We start from the raw sequence: 24,983 nt of genomic DNA, 5'->3' as shown, positions 1-24,983 counted from the left end.
AATTATCGTTTATCGTTTATCGCTCATCCTATCGCATGCGGAAACCACTGGGTTTCAACATTCTAATAATGCATACATGATGCAAAACACAGCGTTTAAAGCATTAACGAACTAAAAAAGTAAAGGCAATAGTTACTTGCAATACAGCAATGCCAATACTTGAGCTCTTCCCTGTGTTATTTTGTGTTGACAGTTGACTTGAAAGGCGGAAGGCAAAGCAGGTAGGCGACGCAGCAGGGGGCAGCTGAAACTGGCCCGGCTACTGCGTGAATGGGTCAGTGGTCGTTCCCAAGATTATTACGGCTTACCGTTTGTGATGGTGATTACCCCCTGACCAGCATCCGCCATCCAGGCGATCCGTCATGCAGTGCATGACGCTACGCTGAGTACGCAGCCGCCGGTCCCTGTCACGTCTGTCTCCCTCTGTACTTTCGCTGGCATCGGACCTATACCTGCTATCTGCTAATACGGCAAGGGAAAAATTGCTGTAAAAGAAAGGTAGAAACCACCCCGGTCCCAACGAAAAACAATCACCAGCGTAGCGGCTACCGTCCTCGTCAGTCATCGGAATCCGGTCGATCGCCCGTTCGTTTCTGAAAATTGCAGGTAAACTTTGTTCTAGAAACGAGGAACGTTTCAATCTCCATGGCTCAAGTTCAACTACGGTCTCTGTTGATATTTTCATTTTTAAACAGGAGAAATGGAAAAAAGCGGCACTAGTACGTCAAACTCGTGTGGAAAAGGGGGAGGGGAGAGAGAGAGAGAGAGAGAGAGAGAGAGAGAGAGAGAGAGAGAGAGAGAGAGAGAGAGAGAGAGAGAGAGAGAGAGAGAGAGAGAGAGAGAGAGAGAGAGAGAGAGAGAGAGAGAGAGAGAGAGAGAGAGAGAGAGAAGAGAGAGAGAGAGAGAGAGAGAGAGAGAGAGAGAGAGAGAGAGAGAGAGAGAGAGAGAGAGAGAGAGAGAGAGAGAGAGAGAGAGAGAGAGAGAGAACTTCGATCTGCAGCATAGATCGCGTGTGAAAATGCGCTGAGCAGACGGTCTTTATATCACAGCGGCCATCTGTGGCGCGTGCTCCGGCGGACAGTGGGGAGGGGGAGGGGGCGGCGCCCGTTGCCGCACACCCCGAGTGCCGTGTTGAGGCGGTGTCGGTGGCGCCACGGTCGCCATGGCCGGCCGGTACAGGGTCCGCTCCGCCGCGCCGGCCGGCCGGCGCCGCTCTGGGCCGTCCGGCAGAGTGGTCAGTGAGCGGCGAACGAGGAGGTTTCAGCGACGCGCGCCACGCCGGCGAGACGGGCCAGCTCAACAGCGGACCAGCACCGTCTTTTGCTACATCGTCTGTTCCGTCCGCCATCCATTGACGGTAGGTGAGTCGGGGGCACTCCCTCACTCCGTCAGGGACTCCGGAGTAAAACGTCCCCTGCAACGCGACTAGATCAAGATAGCACTATGTAGCAGTGGGCACGGGTATGATCTACGTCATGCACGTTTTTCCTCGTGACGGCCTAGCGTGAACGACGGACATCCGACGTAGTAAACACAGTGTAAACCGCAAAAGCGTCTCGCTCAGAGAATGGGAGCGAGCACTCAGCACAGTCGCATAGTTCCGCCGGCTAAGATAGATACCTAGAATGGCCGACGTCCTGTTTAGCCTGCAGCCCAGTTATTTGGCGCCGGGTCCGGTGCAAAGAGCACCCGTGCCAAAACATAGCAGCGGGTAACACATAGCATCAAGCCATCGGGGCTCACTCCTCGAGATCTTGCTCGAAATATTGCCGTACTTGACAAACAGAAGGTAAGACGTTTTGCGAGCGATGGGGGGGGGGGGGGGGGCTGGGAGTGGGACATGATGCAATACGACTGAAGGGGATGGACGATAGATCTACATATTGGTATCCTTGTTTCGGTTTAAATGTATTTTTGACCAAAAATAATGACAACGAGTCGTTGCTCCTTCCTTGAATGAATTATGTGACGCATGAATCATTGCACCTATCACCAATCTTCCCTCACGATTTGAAGCACCTGTTGTGTGCACTGTGCGATATGCCAACTCGAGATATGCGGTGTCTAAATGGACTGAGGCGTCTGAGGTAGCCTCGATCAGATCGAATCGAATGACAAAATGGCTGAGAGCAGGTGGGGAGAACGGAATCTTGGGGAGAACATCGCGGGCCAAATGTAGCAGGTGTCTCGGACTCCAGTGGCGGTATATCATGCGCGTAGCGAGCAGGAATATCACGACTATATGTTGCCACGCACATCGGTTTACGGTAAATGGCAAACTGGAACGCAATTAATATTCTATGACAGGTACCGACAATTAGAAGAAAGATACCAAATGGTACCGTTTAAAGTCGAGGCGCCTGCGGTCGGCGGCAGGCAGCGACGGTATATATGTTACAGGGAGTATGCGATTTCAGTTAGTTTGCAACGACCCTAGGGTGGTTGTAACCTCCCTGAACGATCAGTTTGTTTGCAACGACCCTAGGGACGTTACAAAATAACTGCTCGTTCCGGGACGTTGTAATGAAACTAGGGACGTTGCAACCTCCCTAGTTAGTATGCAACGAACCTAGGGTTGTTACAAAATAACTAGGGAGTTTAAGAATTCATCGAGTCTCGTTATACAGGAGGGCCGTCAACAATCTTGTCCAATGAAAATCTTGTTCAATCTAGTTCATTTAAATAGACAAGGAGAACAAAATGTGAACATTCAGCTCAGGAGTATTTCACAACGGCCATCTAGTACACATTTTGTGCAGATTAGGTGCACATTTGGTGCAGTTTTGTTCAAATTAGATGTGCATTCGCCAGGAAGCCCTTCGTAAAAACGGCTATTTCCCGCTCGTTTCCATTCTATTTGTGATTGTAAACGTTCAAACATGTGAAATGATGGTTGTCCCATGCATTATGGTGGGTGTCAAGGTCACGTGAAGGTCAGGTCAAGGTCATTGACCTTTGATGACCTTAGTTCACTTCTTCTGGGTTCATATGTTTTCAGGCTAGTTTTGGAGCTGATTTCGAATTTAGCACCCATTTGAACATTTACGAATTAATTTTGGCGCCTTCGTACCATGTCACGAAGCTGTCAGTGGTGGTTGACACCTACATGGACAGCTATAGCAAGACGCCTACTGGTTGACCTGACCTGACCGGACCGGACCTGGCCTAAGAACATCAAGACATCATCGGTGATCAAAGCTAACATGAAATTCGTGATCAGCGCCCCGAAAAACCTCGTAACAACCTAACTCTCCAAAGTTTTAACAGGTCCCGATTTTCCCGACTTTTGAGTCACTGACCTGACCAGGAAGGTCAACCAATAACCTAGCCCCGCCCTGCGCGTTTGCGGCGAGAAAAACACCAATAAGGGCGAGAGTTAACCCCGCAGGACCTGCTGGTTTTCTACAAATGCGCCGGCCGGCGGGAGGGTTGGTACGACCCCCTCGTCGTTTTTCGCCCCTGATGGAGTTAGAGCGTCGCGGAAATCACGAGCGTGTGTGCCGTTAGGAGACACAGCAACTAGTACCCGATTTTAAGGTCTCAGGTCAACCGGTGACCTCTGAGGTCAGGTCAAGTGACCCAAGACACGGGTTCGGTTTTTGATTAATAACTTCTTAAAAAACAGTCGCAGAGCGCGATTTTAGCATCAGCGTGCTCACTGCTCACCTTGCTCAGGCGCGTCGAATGGTATACTTTTTGTTCGGATGAGGTCAACTTGGGGTGTTGATCTCGGGTCAAGATCAGGCCAGAGACCTCATGCAACATGACATGTTGCCTGACCTGAGGTCAGGTCATCAGGTCAGGTCAGGTCAGGTCAGAGGACCGGAGGTCATGTTGCATATTATTCGATTTGCAGGTCTTCCTCAGTCCATTGGTGGCTTGACCGACTCCCTAGCTCAGTTTGATCGGGAGTTATTGACGAAAAGCTCGTATGACCCTAGTGACCTCATAAATGACGTCACGCAACGTCAACAATGCAAAATTGAAGCATCTAACCTTGCAAGGAGTGCATGAAATCACGATCCGTGTGCTTGAGATAGTTTGAGATCGTTCCCGGCGCCAGAATAGCAGTTTTCATTTTTCTCAATTGACTTATAGTGGTGAGGTCACGTGACCGACCTGACCTCATGTGATCATTAGGAAAAATCCTAGAGGTACAAGTTGTGAGACTTCTAGAAGATGCACGTACTGTAAGTTGCATCCCCCTGTACAAGCTCCTCTGGGACTGAGGGCGTTGCGAAGTTGCGGCATCTGAGGACCGTCTACTTATGACGTCATAGGTCAGTAACCTGACCTGACCTGAAAATCTGGTTGGTGTCACACGATCCGGCCTGAATCAAAGGTCAGGTATGCCTAGTTTCAGCTCTCTGTTTCTTGCGTGTTCGGACTTCGGAGCTATCGAGAAAAAGGTAGGGGGGAGCGAGGATTAACCCGCGCCCCGTAGGGCTACCGGCGGACCCTACCACCCGTAGGGGGGGGGGGCCGTTTCGGCCCCCCCTAAGATCTCGGAAAGTTACCGGCCGATTTTCAAAATTCAAACGGCGTTCGATAGCCCCACCCGGGAACTACCTTGTGACCAAATTTCATTGACCTAGGTCAAACCGATGACGTCACAGGTCAGGTCAAAGGTCAGATTTTCACCGTTCACAGGCAATTCAAGAAATGTGCTGTGAAAGCGAGTAAATTGGTAATTTATTGAAAACCATTGATGGTACATTGTTCGTCAAACACATACTTTGCTATCTGAGGTCACTGATACCAGGTCAGGTCACAGCGAGGTCAGGTCACCGGGGGTCACAATATGAATGTGTCGTGTGATACATGTTTTATGGTCCATTTTACATGACAAATGCGATTATGTGGGTTAGGCAGCCTTTGGGGCCAGCCTAGGTCACGTTTTTGTGAAGGTCAGGTCAAGGTCAGGTCAAATTAGGTCAAATTTCAAAGTTGATATTTTTGCATAAAATGGGTATCGATTCGATGCAGCTCGTCACGGGGAGTCTAATGGTGGTCTTCGTTTTGCTCTACGAGTTCTAGAATTGCCAAAAATTGAGTTTGAAAATTTGACGTCATCATTTTTGAACAGTTTTTTCGCTATAACTTGGCCAAAAAACGAGGTATCGATCTGAAATTTGGTATGTAGATAGAAGACGGTAGGCACTATCACATATATTCCGGTTTTTTCGAAACTCAAAAAACTTTTTGGATTTTTTGGCGAATATATCCAAAAAAATGCTTTTTTGATTTTTGGGGGTCAAAACTCAATAATTTCAAAAATTCGAGATAGCAGTTTTGTAGCCCTGTCAATTCTACACCTTTTATGTCTGGATCATTTTTCTGTATCTTCAAAGCTGTAGTCCTGACAGGTCTTCTCGCGAAGGTCTTTTTTCGGTCGAAAATGACAGAACATGACGTCACTCTGACGTCATTTGTGGCCAACCTATCATAGCCTCTGGAAAAATTTTTGGTCACAATGTGTAAAATTGATGCCCGGAGGGGTCCTGAAAGTTTAGTGGCGATATCTCCAGCCGTTTAGGAGATATCGACCGAAAAGGACAGGGAGGGGCCGTTTCGGCCCCCCCCCTACGGGGCGCGGGTTAAAGGGACCCTCCCACCTTCAAAAAAGTTTATGAATTGGCATGAAAGTGATGTCGCTCGGTTCAGAAAGAGCGAAAACGAATATCTACCAAATTTCACCGAAAAATATTCACCGGTTTTCAAGATATTAGACTTTTACTTTTGTTTACTTTTTTTGGGATCTCCGCTGTTTCTAGCGACTTTATTTTAGAAGTGCGGCGTTTGCGGCAGATGTTGCGCGCAAATAGCATATACCACCGCGTGCTACAAAACGTTTTAGTCAAACATTTAAAAATCGTTAGATATTTGCGCTGACGTCACACATTCAGAGGGGTATTCCTAAGCATTAGCCCCTCTGAATCAAAATGCTGCAATTTTGAAATTCAATATTTCCGATTTAAGGCATTTCTCGATGTTGTGAGTGCCGAAACCGGTAATTGTGAGCCAGGGACCCCATTTTGGCTATCTCAACTCAAATCTAATGTTAAGGTGGGAGGGTCCCTTTAAGCTAGGCTGGGTTGGGTAAGTTTGGGTCAAGTAGTAGGCGTCCCACCCGCACCACCTGTTCATAGCAGGTGCACCTAAACCACCAGCGACAGCTTCGTAGCAAGTTGCATTGGCACCACAACTATATGTACTTACTTCTCAAATGTCTCAACGAATGCTGGATTCGAAATAAGCTAAAAAAAAACCTTAAAATCGTAAAATTTGAAACAGTCACCCGAAGTCACCAAACGTCAATGGCCTTGACCTGGCCGACAACTGACAAGTCAACTTGAAATCCCTCATAATGCATGGGACAACCATCAGTTCACATGTTGGCACGTTTATATGTAACCACAATAGAAGTCTGGAAACGCAATTTTATGTGGGCTAACATAAACAGCAAATCATTTCGGTCTGCCATGGTCTCAGAAATCAGATCAAAGGTCAAAGGTCATTGGTTTCAGGATCATGAACTGTATAGGGAATGTGTAACCAGTAACGTAGATAAGTTCGAGGACACTCAAAATTTCGTAACGATCGGCCGCTTTAAGCGTGAGATAATCGCGAAAAAACGAGTGGTTTTATCCGAACCGTACCCCTAAAAGTGTGAGGGATAACCCGCACACGGATAGCGACGAATATCCATCACACCTACCACAGTAACTTACTATATTTTCTACATGTAAGCATATGCTGGCGATATAATGCAGCCAAAATTATCACAGTTACGTGCTTTGTCCCGGGCACCACATATACTCCTGAGCTAAATGTTCAAATGTTGTTCTCCTTTACTTTTAAACTGAACTAGATTGAACAAGATTTTCATTGTACAAGATTGTTGACGGCCCTCCTGTGAAACGAGACTCAATGAATTCTTAAACTCCCTAGTTATTTTGTAACAACCCTAGGTTCGTTGCATACTAACTAGGGAGGTTGCAACGACCCTAGTTTCGTTACAACGTCCCGGAACGAGCAGTTATTTTGTAACGTCCCTTGGGTCGTTGCAAACAAACTGATCGTTCAGGGAGGTTACAACCACCCTAGGGTCGTTGCAAACTAACTGAAATCGCATACTCCCTGTAACATATACATAGTTAGCTCCCTACCTTCCCTCCCTCGCCCCGCCCCTTACTACGTGTGTCATGCTGAGTGACCGCACATGTGCTCTATTGGGCGTCTGCCAGATGTGGCGTGCTTCTGGAGCTAACGATTCTAGTGTCCAGGCACGGCCAACAATTAGCCATAAGGGTGCCAGCTAGCGCCCGTTTGAGTGTGCCAGTCGCGTAAGCTCGGTCACGGTCCTCAGTTTCACCCGTGTAACCTAGGTCCTGGACCGCCGTACGAGTCTCGTCACTCGCGTGGCGACCTTGGCTCTCATGGCCGAGCGGAGGGGCGTCGGGCGCGCTGCGCGGCGAGGCCGGTCACCGGCCTTCTGCGAGACGGGAAGGTTAGCGAATGCCGCTCAGTCAGAGGATACGCGTGAACCGGATGGAGGGAAGATACTTCTGACTTTAGACCATGGTGCGATCCGTCCGCGCATATCACACACAAATTGGGTCCGACTGCATGCCTCTCCAGCACTTCTCTGCGACCGCGCTTGCCCTAATGCATTCACGCAGGGTGGGGAGGGCAGCCCGACAGCTTTTTATGAATCGGTCCGAATTCCTAGCCCAGGGCGGCCAGAGGAAGTGGTCGGTCCAGGAGGCTCCGGGAGCCGCCTGGCATTTCGTTTCGCCTGCCACTATATCCGGTGGCTAGTGCTTTTCGTTTTAAGGTTTTCGGGGGCAACAACTGACGAGTTGCGGTAGGTTCTGTTCTGCACCTTTAGTCAGGTAGGTAACCTATAACAAGCCTATAAAGCCCATTGCTGTCTTGACGCTGGGACGTATAGTGGGTTTACGACGGAACTATACCGTTTGAAGGGGTGGTAACAGACACTTATTGGGTCTGGTGAGTGGTGACTGGTGAGTGGCGCCCATCGCGACCCCCGTCGCGCACCGACGGGGGTCCGCGCCCACTTGCATCCGACAGGAGGCGGATATACGCCCCCCCCCCCCCGAGATCTTGAGAACGAACAAAGATAGCGATAAGCGGTTAACGACATAGGGTACACACCAACAAAGTCTACAATTTTTAGTGGGGTCATTTTCAGGTCAGGTCAAAGATGACGTCACAGGGGTAAAAAAGTGAAAATAGCGGCACTAGATATTAAGTTTTTCTCGAATAACTTTCGAAGTATAAAAGCTAGGAACAAACTAATAGCACCATCGTGATCCCTTCGTTGATCCGCATTGAAACAGATGTATGTTGACCTCGAAAGGCATAGGCGTAGGAACAGGGGGGCCGGGGGGGCCATGGCCCCCCCACTTTCGGAGGTGGGGGGGCCAGCAATGTTAACTGGCCCCCCCCACTTTTTGCTGACTTAAGTGTCTGTCTGTACCTAACCTACCACCCGGTAACTTGACAACTATTCAGCTTGCCCTTTAATGAGGATTCCTTTTTGTTTCTACAGCGTTATTGACCGCAATTTCCTTCACTCAATGAAGGAAACCATATCAGAGACAAGACTGTGAGTCCTGGTGACAGCATTTTGTTGAATACGAGGCGCGGGACAGCGAGCACTAAAAAGGTATAGGCAATACTAAGACAATACTAGCACGGTGCAGGAGAATGCGTATACAAACGACCAACGCTTGACCTTATCTGCTTGGGGTCGGCATAGTTCGTCAAAGGCGTACTAGCTGGGGGCCAAGGTGACCGTGCCTCAGCCTCGGTTCAAACAGGCTGGGGGCCAGCAATGTCTGTTTCTGCCCCTTCCACTTTCAGTGCAGTGGCGGTCGCAGAGGGGGATCAGGGCCATGCCCTTCCCCCTCCAAAGGCTAATCAGGGGGCCATCATATCATTTGGCCCCCCCCAAACAACCAATGGGCCCCCAGGGGCGTATGGGGCTCTGGCCCTTATTCGATTGTCAAGAGGCTCGAGAATCCCACGCTAGCTATTAACAGCTCCCAAACCAGTCTTTGAGGGTCCTACACTGATCTCGGAGGGCCCTTCAGTGGCGGTCAAGCGCCCACATTGACCGCTGAGAACCCACATTGACCTCATTTGAGGGCCCCTAAACCGGCCTCAAGGGCCCAGCCGGCGTCTGAGGGCCTCACACCGGCCTCTGGTGGCCTCATTTCTGTCTCTGGGGTCCCAAGACTAGCCTTTAGGTGCCTTTGAGGGCCCCGCACTGAATTCTGAAGACCCGATGCCGGCCTCTAAGGGTCCGCATCGGCCTCTGAGGGTCCACCTTGGCCTAGGGGTCCAACGCCGGCCCATGCCGGTCTTTTAGGGCCCCACACTGACCTCTAAGGGCCCATGCTGACCTGTAAGGACCCACATTAGCCTCTGATGGCCCAAGTCGGCATCTTAAGGTCTCATCTTGCCCTTTGCAGGCCCTGTACTGGTCTCTGAGGGCCTTAACCCTCGCCGGCCGGGGGGGGGGGGGGCGGGTGCCGCCCCTCCATAGTTTTTTTTCGCGATAGCTCCGAACACGCCGGCGATAGAGAGCTGAAGCTTGGCATACCTGACCTTTGAATCAAACGGGATCTTTTGACACCAAACGCATTTTCGGGTCAGATCAGGTCACTGACCCATGTGGTCCATAAGTGAACCTCTGCACGTTCTTCAGATGTCGCAACTTCGCAACGCCCTCACTGCCAGAGGAGATTTCACAGGGAAATGAACCTTGGAGGACCTAGTATCCAATAGGAGTCTCTCAACTTGTATAATGTAACTATATCTCGGATTTTTCCTAAAGTTCATATGAGGTCAGGTCATTTTCGTGACCTCACCATTAGGTATAAGTCAATGGGGATAAACTGAAAACTTTTCCTGGCGCCGGGAACGATCGATCTCCAACTATCTCAAGCACACCGAATCGTGATTTCATGCACTCCTTGCAAGGTTCGATGCGTCACTTTTGCAATGTTGACCTTGCGCGACGTCATTTATGAAGTTATAAGGGTCTTATTAGTTTTTCGTCAATAACTAGGTACCGATCAAATTGAGCTAGCGAGTCGGGAAAGCCACCTATGGACTCAAGAAGACCTGCCGAATCGAATGATATGCGACATGACCTCCTTCGACCAATTTCGTGACCTGGGGACGCCGACCTGACCGTGACCCGAGGTCAACACCCTAAGTTTACCTCACCCAAACAAAAAGTATATCATTCGACGCGCCTGAGAGAGGCGAACACGATGCTGGCAAAATCGCGGCTCTGCGGCCATTTTTTGCGAAGTTATTCACCAAAAACGGAACCGTGCCTTGAGGCACTTGACCTGACCTCAGAGGTCACCGGTTTTTGTTTGTTTTGTTGGGTTAGGCCCTTTCGGTCCAATGAGACCATTTCAGAGCCGGAAGGATGATAGGATATAGGGGGAGACATTGGTCTGGGCAGGCACCCTAGTGAGTCGCCGGGGCTGAGCCCGTCCAGAGGACAGGCCACCCAGCCCCAAGGCACTCACTGCACCCGGCTACAGGGTGCGCTCCCTCGGGAGCAGCGGTGCCGCTCCAAGGGAGCAGCCCGCATGAGATAAAGTTGCCTGTCCAGCCCGGAGGGGGTTGCGGTGTGGAGGAGAAGGATTTCAGTATCCTGAGGATAGAAGCACGGAACGGTGTCAGAGGTCACCGGTTGACCTAGGACCATAAAATCGGGTATCGATCTCTGCGTCTCGTAACGGCGCACACGCTCGTTTTACCGCGACGCGCTAGCTCCACCTGGGGCGAAACGGCGAGGGGGGTCGTACCCGCCCCCCGCCCCCTCGGCCAGCGCGTATGTAGAAAACCTATAGGACCGGGCCGTGGAGGGTTAAACTGGCCTCTGAAGGCCCAGACCGTCTAAAAGTCCCACACCGGCCTCTGATAAGTGATAGTCAATCAGCCCAGTTGCAGTGGTCGCTGATATAAAACCTCTTAAAAACGTTATAGGCCTGGCTGAGCCTAGCTGGGCCGTTCATGCTGATTTTTATAGGTATATTGAAAAGACTCGCTTTGCACGTTTCACGCTTGCTCGTAATGAAAAAGTTGCTGGATGCCTCTGGTATTTGCATGGGTGCCAACGGCTGCGGAGGACAGGGGAACGCGTCCATCAGTTTGAGTTTATGGACGGGAGACTCCCTGAAATTTCAACCAATTTTTTTCTTTTTTTGTCTCGATTTTTTTAAACCTCTGAGCATGTTTGCGAAAACAAAGTGGCCGAAATCCGAGGAGAAATCGGACTTTGGGGGTAGGTTAGGTTTTGGATCTCTGGGACCCTGGCCCCCCCACTTTCGAAAACGTTCCTACGCCTATGTCGAAAGGTCAAGGTCAAAGGTTGGTGACCTCAAGGTCATGTATATCATTCGATGCGCCTTGACGAGCTGAACACAATGAGATCATCTGCGCGGCTGTATCTCGTTCAGGTAATGAGTTATTAGCAAAAATCGTCGGTGACCTTAGATGACGTCACACGACCTTACAGCTGCCCAAGAGCAAAAAAGGCCTCAAGGTAGCCAAGGTTGATCGTATGTGAAGTCACTCATGGTAGGTATATTAGGCCATTCCGACGCGTTTTAGTGTAAAATAAGGGAGTTGATTGTTCCCCATTGACTTATAATGGGGTGGTTAAGAAATTGACCTGACCTTAGGGCATCGATATCAAAATTCCGAAATACCTATATAAATTGTAGCTTCTAATGACATCGTTACATCCTACAAGTTTCAAAGGACTCCGTCATCTACTGTAGCTCTGACACGGTGAGTGACTAAGTTGCAAAAGTGATTTGAGGTCGGGTCATTCAAAGTGACCTGGTGACCTGACCTTGAAAGGTAGGAGGTTCAACCTTGCACACAATGTGTAAAATTGATGAGGGAATAGTCATGCCAAGTTGCGCCGCGATTTCCGCTATTTGCAACAATAACTCAGGGGGGGGGCGGATATCCGCCCCCCCCCCAGTCGGTGCGCATGGCAGACAGGTGGCATCTGATGTAAGAAGTATCTTGTGCCTTCCACGCTTAGCGGCGGAACTATGCACCTTTCACGGGGGGGGGGGGGAGGAAGTTAGGAGAATAGTGCCTTCGGTGAGAACAGGACTGGCGTTTACCCGTTGCGGTGTGCGGTGTAATGGCAGGCTCATTCATCATCAGCGGTAATGTCAGAAGGTTCCGGTGGGATAATGGGAAATTAGTGACCGTCTGTTGGCTTGTAACATGTGCCCTCCCCGGTCGGAGCATTGGGTGCCCATTACTCTTAGCAAAGGTCCTACCTCAGCTTGGCGGGCCGACGCGGTGGGCGGTATCGGAGCTGCGCGGTCCGGCGCGGCGCATGACGAGCCCCGGTGTCGGTAGGCTCCGGACGAGTCCGCGGTGTCGGTAGGCTCCCGACGAGTCCGCGGTGTCTGCAGGCGCCTGACGTGCCCCGGTGTCTCCAGGCACCTGACGTTTCCTGGTGCCTGTAGGCGCCTGACGTGCCCCGGTGTCTCCAGGCACCTGACGTTTCCTGGTGCCTATAGGCGTCTGACGTGTCCGCGGTGTCTCCAGGCACCTGACGTTTCCTGGTGCCCGTAGGCGCCGCGCCATGTCGCTGGCCGTCTCGACGGCGGTGGTGCTGTTCGCCTGCCTGGTGGCCCACCTGCTGCGGCTGACGGTCCGCAGGTCCGTCCACAGCGCCGAGCTGCGACGACTCCTCGCCGAGGCCATCACGGCCAGCGAGCTCTGCGCCTGCGCCTTCGAGCTGGGCATCAGTGAGTGACTCCCGATCGACGCACACCGATCACATCTGATAGTGGACACGGCTCAAAACCCTCTGAAACTTGTCTGTTCACTCATCCGGTGTTACCAATGTCCATTCAGAACATTATCACTGCACGCGTGCATATTTCATGCTCATTGGTTTGCATATCAATGACCGCACGACTTACATTGTCTTGGCATAACACCAAAGGGTTGTCTTGAACACATGCATGCACGTGATCCTGTCTTTCAGCGTATATGTTTGAACACTAAAGCCGATTTGTTGCTTTTTGAGTCTCACCCGCACACATCGCCTTCGGCAGTCGCTGGAAGTTACGGAGTAGGAACGTACGCCGTCTACCTGTTCCTGTTGTGCATATACCAGTCGTACGCGTGGGGCGAGGTGTACGCGTGCCCGTACCTTCACGTCGAGGACTGGTGGCTGGGACAGCAGGCGGCTGGCACGGCGGCGCTGCGCATCCTGGCTGAGGTCATCGGAGGCTGGGCCACCTGGAGGTCAGTTGGCTGGCGGGCTCGTGCAGACGTGCAGCCAATGTGTATTTTAGATAATGCACCAATGAGTCCTGTTTTAGACATAACTTTAGGACTTTCCTTCATCTCCATCTTGCTTATCATTTTACATTCGAAATCAGTTGACCGACAATTTGAGACATGAAAGCACAAAGAACGTTCCCAGTTCCACGAGGTTGAGTTGTTTAGAAGCGGGTGATCAATCATGAACTTATTGTAAGTTATTATAATGTCACACGTTTAGCCATTTCGCAGGAAGTGGGTAGGCGCATTGCATATCGTAACGGTCACGTGTGAATTGTGATGCGAGAAATCTTGAGCGCTCCGCATCATTCACATGTGTGGTGGAAGAGATGGGATCAACTAGTGAAGAAGAAAATGTTTCGGCTTTAGCATCGGCTCTACCAGATGACTAGAGCCGATCGCGTTCCTATACCAGAGGGCAGCAGTAGGGGAGAGTGGGGTAATTTGGCCGCTTTTTTTAGAAAACGATGTAACTTAAAGGAAGGGTGCCACCTTTTGGACACAACGCAGTTTTTACAAGATTAGCCTCACATGAACCTAAAAACCGGCTTCACTTACCTATGCTCGAGACGGTCAGCATTGAATCCGCACGTGAAGTTATCATTTGCCAGTTTTGCTGCCAGCATTTTGGCAGGCAAAAATCTTCAGCACTATTTCCTCGTCGTGTTAAGGGTATTTTATAAAACATGAAATCAGCAAAGGTATGTATAAAAGTTATACTTTTGAAGCATGTTTTATCATTTTGAAAGGGTATATTTTTTCTTTATGGTATACACTTAAGTTTTAAAATTTTAATTGGGAAGTTTTTCTAGTAAGTTGCATGAAGGGTGAAGGGTTCCATAGATCTCTTAAGCATTGTAAAGGAAAAACCTTTACTCGACTTATTTGATGGTAATCTTGATTTGATGTTCTTTTCTGATGTTCTTTCTGATGTTCTTTTGATGAAACCTTTAGTTCAAATCATGTTATCTTCTTTCTTTTTATTTGTTCATCTTTTTGTCTCAGTTGCGCCATCAATGCAAATGGCAGAATGATATGTTGCCATGACAACAGGATATGCCAGCCGTCCTAGCTGCCACATCAAACGACCTTGAGTTGTAGTGGTGATATAAACAACGATCTTTTTTTTTTTGGCCAATGTATTAAATGCAATGTTTCGGTTTTTTGTATATTGTGGACGCGCTAACCACGTCTAAAAATTCAAATAAGTAAAATAGATTCATAGAACAAAAATTTCGGAAGGTGGCACCCTTCCTTTAAAATTGACGACACATTTCTGCATTTTCTCAACGCTGGCAGGTGTCGCATTCATTTTACTTTACTGGACAGTGAACTTGAAATGATGGAGTAATTACTTATATTGAAATTGTGACGTATTACAAAGGTCTGCAAGGCGGCCAAATTGCCCCACTAGCAGGGTTATTTGGCCGGGGGTGTGGGGTAATTTGGCCGGTGTTAGTTTGCGGTCGGAATTTTCTGTTATATTGCGCGTCAGCTTCAGATTCAGCAATGACGTGTGTCCTATGACGCATTTACCACATTTTGGAGGCTGACTCATGGGGTCACAGCGGTCAAAATAGCCAAATTAGCGGCTCTAGATGCGAAGACAGTTTTTAACGAATAACTTTTGAAGTAATCAAGCGAGGCCAAAACTAAAAACACCATCGTAATTCTCTCGTCATTCCGCATCGAAACATGTATGTGTTGACCTCGAGAGGTCAAGGTCAAGGTCAAGGTCAAGTTTGGCTTCAGGTCACGTTACCTCAGGTCGCTTGACCTCAAGGTTACGTGAGTTCAAGGTCATCATGCATATCATTCGATGCGCCTTGGCGAGCTGAACAGAATGAGACCATTTGTGTGGCTGTACCATTTTTATGTAAGGATTTATTAGCAAAAAACGTTTGGTAACCTTTGATGACGTCACATGCTCTTACAGTTGACCAATCGGAAGCAAGGCATCAAAGTAGTCAAAGTTGGTCATGAATCATGTCATTTATGGTACAATTGACCATGAAAACTCGGCCGTCCCAGCATAGTGACCATGAGCGCACCGGCCATGTTGCCCCGCTAGTCCCGGCCAAATTACCCCATATTGCCATTCTGAAAATTTTTGTGTATAAAGTCATCACGGCTATACGGAATTAGATGAAATTGCTCTTTGATCCGCTTAACACCCCCAAGAATGGCGCTATAATGTCTGAATTCGTTTTTAGCCCAAATACTACATGTTATACAACTTTGTAAACAGAAGTAAAAGTTACCATTTTCTAATGAAATTAACGTTTTATTAATTTTGAATAAAACTACGAGGGGCAAAGTTTTGACATTTGTCCTCCAGTTATTTCTACCCATGACAAATGAATAGAGACTAGCGTTATTTCACTCACTTTTATTAGACATCGTACAGGTGGGGGCGGCCAATTTATACCACCGGCCAAATTACCCCACTCTCCCCTACTTACATGCGGAGCAAACAGCCTGGGCAGCGAGGTGCCTGGCTGGCCGCCTCACTAAGTACCGCGGATGAGCGAAGATACGCGGGGTGACGGACGACACGTTATGGCCGCGATATCCGTGGGAACGCGACGCGTGTCCTCTCGGCAGAGTACGCGCTGTTGGCAGGCATGGGAATTATGATAACGGTCGAGCGTTGTGACATTATATTTGAAACTGCGTCAGAAGGTAAAAATTTAGGTAAGCATTGTTACCCATTTACCTCGTGTTGTGGGCTGTGAGAATGCATTCACGAGCTGAAGTGCTGACCACGCCGGTGCTGTCGGCAGGTACGTGCGCGCCCTCTGGTGGCTGGAGCTGGCCGCCGGCCACCGGGGCCGCTGGGCGGAGGCGTGCACTGCCGACCTGCAGGTGTCGCCGCTGCACGGCGCTCTGGTCGAGGGCGTGGCCGTGCTCCTCTGCCGGCTGGTGGCGCGCGCGCTGCACGAGCGCCAGCACCGCTTTGCCACCGCCATTGACGCGTTCTGCGCCACATCGCTGGTCGTCGCAGGTAGGCTGATACCGTCAGCGAGACAGATCATTGTACCCCAAACGACCTCGATGAAGACACATACGAGTGTGTAGTTTCTTTGGCGATTTCGCGCGATGAAATATCATGCTACATTCTATACCGAACGGAAGCAATTACTCCCTTTCAGTTTTCTTTCACCACGAAGCACCGTGCTGATGTCAGACATGACGCACCTCTTGCTGGCAGGCTTTAACTACTCGGGCGGCTACTACAACCCGATGTTGGCGAGCGCGCTGAAGCTGGGCTGCCGCGGTCACACTGTGGCCGAGCACGTGGCCGTGTACTGGTGCGCGGCCACGGCCGGCGCGCTGCTCTCCACTCAGCTCTATCCGCTGCTGCGGCCCACGCTCACCGGCCGCGCCGAGCACAAGCGGGACTGAGTCGGAACGCCAACACCTGGTGTCCGTTCGGAGGCTGTTTTACACTGGTTGACTTCTGAACGGAGGAGACAGGGTACACGAGGAGAAAGCCGTCAGAGCTTGAAGCTGGCAAGCTACACTGCCATAATCGTCCAGCTGAAACGGCCAACTTTCACTTTTGACGCCAGAAATGTATACAAATACAAATATGTGAGCGTGCATGCGTGTAGTGTATGAAAACTGCAAATAAATGAACTCATTGCCCTTGAATCAATGTCTTCAGACCAGAGGAGAGCAATCGACCAGAGAAGCGATTATACGGGCTGCAACGAAGAGCAGATGATTTTCAAGGCTCAATTTCGGCAGAAAGCATTGCAGACACACTTCAAATGATATGAATTGAGGCGGAGGGATGGGGTGATGTTCAGATGTGTTCCCCGCCTAGAATGGACCTCAACAGGCTAGAAACCACTACATTTCAGAAGTGTTTGTGGTAATATTTCCATGACGAGACACTAGCAGAACACAATTGCATTTTGCCAGTGTTAACACTTCAACAACGCTCATCACAATGCCCACTTGCAGCAAACACAACATCATGTTCAATCACAAAAGGGTCATTTACTCCAAGTCCCATTCAACACTAAATCTAATCACTAGCCTTTGTTGAGCCTTCTGAAAGTCCCTTTTTCTTTTTGTCTTCATCTATGACATATTGAAAAAGTTCAGACAGGTTCTCAAAGTCTACCTTTGAGGTGGGTGGGTCACTCCTTGGTACAGATGGGAGCAACTGACCCATCTTCAGACGGAATTCTTCAAAATTGCTGGCACCACTTAGCTTCCACACAGTGAAGCAAAACAATGAAAACCCACCAACAGAGTACATAGTAGCCCTTCTCAAGGCCTTCATTGCTAGTGAAGTTCCTGATTCAAACACTTCTGCGGCATTTTTCTCCCCATTTGGAATCTTGGGTGAAAGACCTTCACCAAAATATTGAGGGTCTGACTTCTTTGCAGCAGCTAGTGTTGTGCCAAATCCAACAAGCATGGACATTCCAGTCAGTCCAGTAAAGAATGCCAATTCTGGCCAATGGGATTTCAGCCAGCTATGCTCATTATTCTCTGTGTGATTCTTCATGTTATCATTTTGATCTCCATTCATATTCTCTCAAAATTCTGGATGTTTAATCCTGTCCTCTGATACCACCTGAAACAACAAATAACAGATTCCACAGGCTGCTTTTTTGGAGTTGGAGTTAACATACTCCAATGTTGGTATCATATAGGTACTACAACTAGCTGGAAGATTAAAGAATGAGGGAAAATGCCCCTCCATAGAAACACCAAAAGACACCAAAAATTTATTTAAAAAAACTGGGGAGTGTACTTAGAAGTTACTATTCTGTTAAATTGTTCTCATATTGATACATTCACATACCTCAGGTTTACCATGAGTGTTAGGTCAGGAGCATGTAGACCAGGGTAATTTCTATAACCTTCATGCAACAGACAACATTTGGTGCCTAGGTACAACTACAGTGCCAAACTATGTGGTTAATAGAAAGAGCCAAAAATTTTAAGCACTTAAGCCTGATAAACCTAGGAAAGAACAACATTTAAGTGTCTGACTTACTTAGGACATACAAATGTATAATTCCATTACGAGAAAATCTGTACAAGGTGCAACTGCAGTGTGAGAAATGTTCTCAGATAGGTAACTTCATATTGGGGCAATATAAAAGTGTGTCCACCAATAGTGACTGCATTTTAAACCAGGGCTGTGATTGTGAAGTTGATGGATTTTTCAGTGCCTTCAATCTTGACTTCAAATATTGACTCTGACTGACTGGGTAATGTTCTTAAATTCCATATGATTTAAGTTCAGTTCATGTCAGAGATCTTTTTGACTTGCCTGAAACAACACTTTTGGCATTCAAAGGCCTTCCATTGCTGCCTAATATACTTCCAAATTATGATGCTGAACTAAAAGCAGGGTCTGATGCAGAAGCCAGCTTCCACTTTTTTTAATGAAAAACTTATTTTTGTTATCATGTTTGGGTATAGAGTAGAATAGAATAATTTCAATTTAAGTTGAAGTGCAGTGAAGCATGAGTCGAACGGATTCAGTTCAAGAAAATATCTTGAATCAACTCACCACAAATTTGAGTCGTAGACAACCCTCCATCATATCTTACCTAAGAAAATCATGGAATTATAACTCGAAGACTCTGAAAAAAGCATCCAATTTTATTTTTATACTGTACCTAAGTGTTCTGTGATGTATGCATTGAAAATCTATTTAAAAACCTTCAAATCCGAAAGAAATTTATTGTAAATATTTCACTTAACATATGAACGAATATTATTTCAAGAATGAAGTACAAATTCGTGAAGAAACGGTTGCGAAAAATCCATTAATACGACAAAATAACCCGAGACGCCCGAGACCCTCCCAACAACCATCATCACCCCTTGCAGTTGCACCCAACTCACCGCGTCAGTTTCGTCTCGAGCGTCTCGAGTTTCAGGCCTGAGCCGAGTTTTCATGACAGGACGCGTATTTACAAATTGCAACCGAGCTCCGCCGTAGGGTATTTTATTTCCGCCGTAGTGTATTTCACTTGGGGGATTTTCTACCATACATTTGCCTACGCTCAGGGTAATTACAATTTGTCGGCGACGTTAAAAAATGATGCACCTTTTTTCGCAGTATAGGATATCGCATGTGCATATTTCTGCCTTTTTGGGTGCGCTTTATCGGTTTTTCGTGAGTAACTCGCGTAAAAACCGTCCGATCGCGACGAAACTTTCAATGCCCCCGATTTTATCAATTTTACACCTACCTGACCCAAATGACCTTTGACCTGTGACCTATTTCTCGAGACCATGTTTGGCCCGAATCGCGATTCGGCGTATGTCGGCTCGCATTAGCCGCGCGGTTGCAGTCTTCACTTGGTTTCAAGCGTTGAAACATGTGATATGATGCAGCGATGCTGGTCCCATGCATTAGGGTGGGTGTCAAGGTCACCTGAAGGTCAGGTCAGCTCAATGACCTTTGATGACCTCGGTTCCTTTTTCGAGTTTTACATGTTTCTAGGCTAGTTTTTGGAGCTGATTTCGAATTTAGCAACCATTTGAACATAACAGGGGGTGTAACGAAATTATCCGAACACCTTTCTTCCCGCTGTAATTAAAAAGCAAAAAAATCTGGTACTTTTTCTTTTAACTGAGCTTGTAGCCACCTTTCATAAAAACACAGTGATGAATGTTCTGGAGCATTTCAGCCAATGGATTCTCCAGCACACTGACTTTGATGCGGACCAACGCCGTCTAAACCTGTGCCTGCGGTTGAGCAGTGCTTATGGCGGGTGGCTCTTCATACACCTCCTGCTGAACAAGAGCCCACGCCCCACAGGTTTTCGATTGAATAGGGATCGCGACTTTTTCCAAGTCATAAGCGTTAGCCCAGAATGATTGAAGGTTCTATCGGCATCACTTCCCGTTCTTTTAGGGACTTTTAAGTAGCGCGCCGCCCCGCATGAAGACAGTGTGGCTTGAATCAGGCATCAGTGCGCGTTCAGAAACCGTGCCCTCCTATGCCGTCTGGTTGAGCGCCTCCAATCATGCTCCTACACCTTCCCTGGAAAAACTCCACCCTTGCCTATGGGGCAAAAAATAAGGGACAAAAACACAAAACAAGACAGATAAAAACAAAGCAAAATTAACTCATTACCTAATGAAATTCAGGCTGGAGCAAAAACATAGGTAATAGGTATCTATGTCAAATTAGAATGAAAGACTAAAATCAACCTGACCAGGCCTTACGGTCTGACCTGGTCCTAACCACCTTACTTCGCCTAACTTAACCCAATTCAACCTAGCCTACCACAACACCTGCAGAGGTACCTTCCTGGAAAAATGACGCCCAGGGAGGTGACTGTCCAACTTATTGGAATAGGTACTACCATGATTGCTTGTCAAAATGTGTGTCATCATGCTTTTGTTTGACAAGTGATGTAGGTATAATAAATGTGATATTCAATAATTATCTCCTGACTGCTGACTGTTGAGTGATCAAAATATTCAAATAATCAGGGTACAATGCTTTGCGTAGTGCACACTAATCATGTTGTTTTTGTGTAGGCCCTCTGCACATTGTTGTGTGCAGTGCTATGTGCACCTTAAGTAAAAAAAGTGACTGGTGGTACATGACAAAAGGTTGTGCAACTGTGAAGTTCATGCCCTTGGTCAAGCTGGTGCCAAATGCCTATAGCTATAGCAGGATCAGTGAGGGTTGTAGACATGCTACATACATTGTGCATTGAAGATATTGGCACAAAGTTCATCCGTAATTACTATGCTTAACACCTAATGTAAGAAGCGACATAAATGCCCAGATGATAAAACTCTCTGGTCAACATCACACAAATTTATTGAGATACTTTGCAGCAGGGGTCGGCAAATGGTGGGGCATGCCCCCTTTGGGGGTAATGGCGCCCTTCGGCGGGGGGTAATGAGGGCCTCTGAGAAAGCCTCATCTTTTTTAGAATTAATGGCTCCCTTGATGGGACAAACATCGCAACTGTTGTGCCCCAGGATTCAAAGATTAGTCGAGGTCAAACGCACAAAGCATGAACTGATTAGCTGGCGTATGCCAATTTTCATGTATCTGCTCACCATTCCGTACAGTCGTGGAAAGTAACTGTCATGTATACTAGCCGGCGCTCGTCTATTGGCGTTTTCACAGTCACTAACGCAAGGGAGAGGAGTCGTCCATTGCACCCTGACCTGAGCGTCTCGGTCTCTGAGCTGGAGCTTTGCAGAAAAATTGAGCGTGTTGACCGTGAAGTTAAGCAGCCGCTGCTACCCAATTTAAAGGTCGTTGGTCATTGGGTGACCTTCCATAGGTCAATAACAACTGCCGAGTTAATCGGGTCCTGCTGTAACTTCTTGAAGTGAGATTTTGTGGCCTGCCGTGGCCTCAAGAAAGATCTCACAAATCAACGGTTATTCGGGTTAAGGTCATGCCATTTTCAGGACAGATAAAAATGATCGGTTCGATGGTACAGTTTTTTTTGTGATCCGACCCTTTTAACGTGATCTATTCTTGAAAAATACCCGCTACTCCTATACGTATGGGGGTTAACCTGCTGGAGATGGAGGTTGAACACCCCCTATTCACTTGGCTCCTGGGTCACTACCGAAACGCCGTAGTCGGCGATCGAAAGAGCGTAAGAAATGATGAAGAAAAAACTTTGGTCACCTTTTAGGTCAAATCAAAGGTCAGGTCACCAGAGGTCATCGAACGTAAAATTTCACTAATTTCCAGGTCAACCTTTGACAATTTTCGACAAACTGGCCTATAGCTCAGGAAAGGATAGAGCTACAGCGCTGCGGAAAAACGCATTCGATAGCTCTCTTAACGTTTTTTTCTGATGCCTGTCCTCAGATTCAACCGAAGATGGTTTAGCCTTCAGGAGACAAAAACTGCCAAAATGTACGTTGCTTGCTGATAGTTTTTCTTAAATAACTTTTCACTCAAAACTTGCAAGAGCTCACTTTTATCAGCATCGTGATCCTCCCGTCGAGAAGCATCGAAGGTTTTGTTGCACATCAGTCGATCCGTATCGTCGAGCTGAACACATCTAAGGCATTTTCATCGCTCTGGGATGCCTTTATAAAAAATTATTAGCGAATAGCTGTTAGATACCATTCATGACCTGAAATGACCTCAGGGACCTACAGTGGGGTTACGGGTGCAATTTTTCGGTTCAGCGGTCATGTTTACTTGTAAATAAAATAAGAGTGTCACAGTGTTAGGAATGACACTGGTCCAAAACAGGCGCCTTTCAATTTTCTACCATTGACTTTGCGCCCTCTCCCATTGATAATGGGAGAGGGCGTGAAATTGACCTGAACTTTGGTCACCGACATCAAATCTCCGAGATAAAATTTTGTACATGTTGTTGCCTTTATCAATTCCTGAAAGTTTGAAAGAGATCTGTCACTCAATGCAGCTAAAGCAGGCGTTGCAGTCTTTACTGAGGTGAGGTCGCTTGACCTGATCTGGTGACCTGACCTTGAGTGACTCTGGTCTGAAATATTCACACCATGTGCAGAAACGATGTATGATAAAATGTTCCAAAATGGTGGCACTCCGTGCCAACGTTTTTGAGATATTTGCGAGAAACCGCAGGGGAGGGGGCCTGCGGTTTCTCGTAGATATGATACCAAAGAGTCACGGAAAAGTATGGAATTTCAGTACCTTCGTTGTGTCGCCAATGGGGTCTGGTACTTGGTAGGTGGGGGTAATGGCCCTGCCTGGCGCCAAAAAAGGGGGCACGACCCCGGAGGACCTGCCGACCACTGCTTTGCAGGTACATATTTACATTCATGGCAAATACTTTCGATTTGATTCAGAAACTAGTTGCTAGTAAGCTTGCATTTTTGTAGGTACCACAACGATCATATATTAAATCATAAAAAACCTTCTCATGGCATTCATCACATACCTTTTTACCGAACAAGTACCTAGCTACCATACAATGATTCTACAAATTTTCCGCAATCCATCTATCTATATCTCAACTGACACAATGAATTGAAATACCCTAGCAAAACCTATAAATGTACATAAAAAGAATGCAATGCTACAAGAACTATGAATTTCTGAAGTTATTCTCACATGCTGGAACGTTGAAACTCTACTTTTGTCTTCCATTTCCACGTTTGATTGAGCCATCATATCGAACTGTTTTCGGTCTTCAGTCACAAGCTTTCGCACAAATCTTGAATTTTTACACATCATCTTGAACCATGCTCCAGTCTTTCCAACAAGGTACTATGTAACATCAAAGCAATTTTGATTTGTTACAGCAGCTTCAGATCATGATAGGCTTGAGGTTTGTTACACCATTTGCCAGACAAATCGCTACAAAATGTGTATCAATTCCCAAACTAAGTAATTGATCATATCAGTATTTGCAGTTTCCACACAATGTTTCATAATATTATTCTATGTTTATATAAAGAAACTCAAATAATCCACAAATTGTTATTGAAACACTCCCACTTCAGTTGGTGACATACCAGGGAAATAAGCTAAAATTAGAGCGCTCTATTTATTGCTCCTGCCCCATGTTGAAGAGATACCCCTAAAAGCGTGATCTTTTATCGGCCCTTACGCAGCAAGGCAGTAATTCTCAGACCGGTGGATGGTATCAATAGAAAGAGAATGCATCAAAGATTAACATGAATTAATAAAAATAACATTAAAATGTTAATTAAGCGTGGAAATTAGTCCCAAACATAAGCTAATTATTGCTCCTACCTCGGCGACGGCGCTCCCCGCAGTCAGCGGAGAAGCTAAAATAAAAGCCACCATCCTCCTCCGTAAGTCAATTTTAGAGCGGCCGAGTGGGCCGATGCGGGGCCACCAAACTGAGGTGAGACGCGGCTAGCAATTGCAAACCGCCATAGAAATCAATACGTACAATATGGGATGATTACTCTGAAGCTGGAGTGAAGGCATGAGTAGATTGCAAGAAACGAAATGCATAGATTGGTTGAATTATGTACAATAGGCACAGCTCAGATGAAGCCATTTCTATGATGTTGACATATGACATAACCCTTCCTCTCCTCACCTATGACCTAAGTGCATTGGCAGTTACCGGCATAGTTTTTGAGCACGAGTGTAATTCGCCATCGGGCCGCAATGCATGTTGCTAGGCTGCTGCAATTACAACGAACATACGAATACTGCCTTCATTTGTAGACGTTTGTTTTTTTAGGCGGTCTTTGACGTGCAAGGGGGCATACCTGTCGACAACATGAGTTTCTCCGAATTTCAAAAACTCCCAGAATTTCAATTCCTTATGCACTGTTGTAGGTACAGCTATGTTCACAAGTTTTCGTTTCCTCCTGTTCTAGAAAGGATGATATTTGTCGATTTCGTGCGTCGCTGATAGGAGGGTGCGTTTAATAATTAGGCCCAACGCTTTCTGCATCCGCGAGTACCTTCAAAAGGGAACAACAGTTTCCATTTATTACACTATGGGACATGTGACAAAATGACAACTGGAACACGCATGAAACGGAGCTCATATCCCTAAAAATGTCTACAATCACTTCTTTTCTGACACTATTAGCAAATACCATCTCAAGTTGGGTGGTTGACAGACAGTCAATGGAGATCTGGGGAGACTGAGTGATGCCAATTCACC

The 24,983-nt window shown here is 47.4% G+C and overlaps 1 protein-coding gene and 1 long non-coding RNA gene across 3 annotated transcripts; one reads left to right on the top strand and one right to left on the bottom strand.

Annotated features, from left to right (window-relative positions):
- The first annotated feature begins 1,162 nt into the window (after positions 1-1,162).
- LOC122384509 (aquaporin-11-like) lies at positions 1,163-17,028 on the top strand. 2 transcript variants are annotated; one of them, XM_043372019.1, is made up of 5 exons: positions 1,163-1,357; positions 12,655-12,830; positions 13,143-13,335; positions 16,158-16,378; positions 16,586-17,028. In XM_043372019.1, exons 2-5 carry the CDS (start codon positions 12,665-12,667, stop codon positions 16,777-16,779), a joined length of 774 nt encoding a protein of 257 aa, XP_043227954.1. In that variant the 5' UTR covers positions 1,163-1,357; positions 12,655-12,664; the 3' UTR covers positions 16,780-17,028. The 2 variants fall into 2 exon arrangements, with proteins under 2 accessions (XP_043227954.1, XP_043227965.1); XM_043372030.1 differs by having other exon boundaries at positions 1,169-1,361.
- Positions 17,029-17,234: 206 nt separating this feature from the next.
- LOC122384515 lies at positions 17,235-19,229 on the bottom strand. Its single transcript, XR_006257051.1, has 3 exons — positions 19,191-19,229; positions 18,914-18,986; positions 17,235-17,965 (listed from the first exon to the last, which is right to left on the bottom strand). It is a non-coding gene; the product is annotated as an uncharacterized LOC122384515 (long non-coding RNA).
- Positions 19,230-24,983: the final 5,754 nt, after the last annotated feature.

This window comes from Amphibalanus amphitrite, unplaced genomic scaffold (genome assembly GCF_019059575.1).
Source record: "Amphibalanus amphitrite isolate SeventyFive unplaced genomic scaffold, NRLGWU_Aamphi_draft 000014F_arrow, whole genome shotgun sequence".
Classification (NCBI taxonomy): domain Eukaryota; kingdom Metazoa; phylum Arthropoda; class Thecostraca; order Balanomorpha; family Balanidae; genus Amphibalanus; species Amphibalanus amphitrite.
This window is presented reverse-complemented; position numbering and strand designations above follow the sequence as displayed.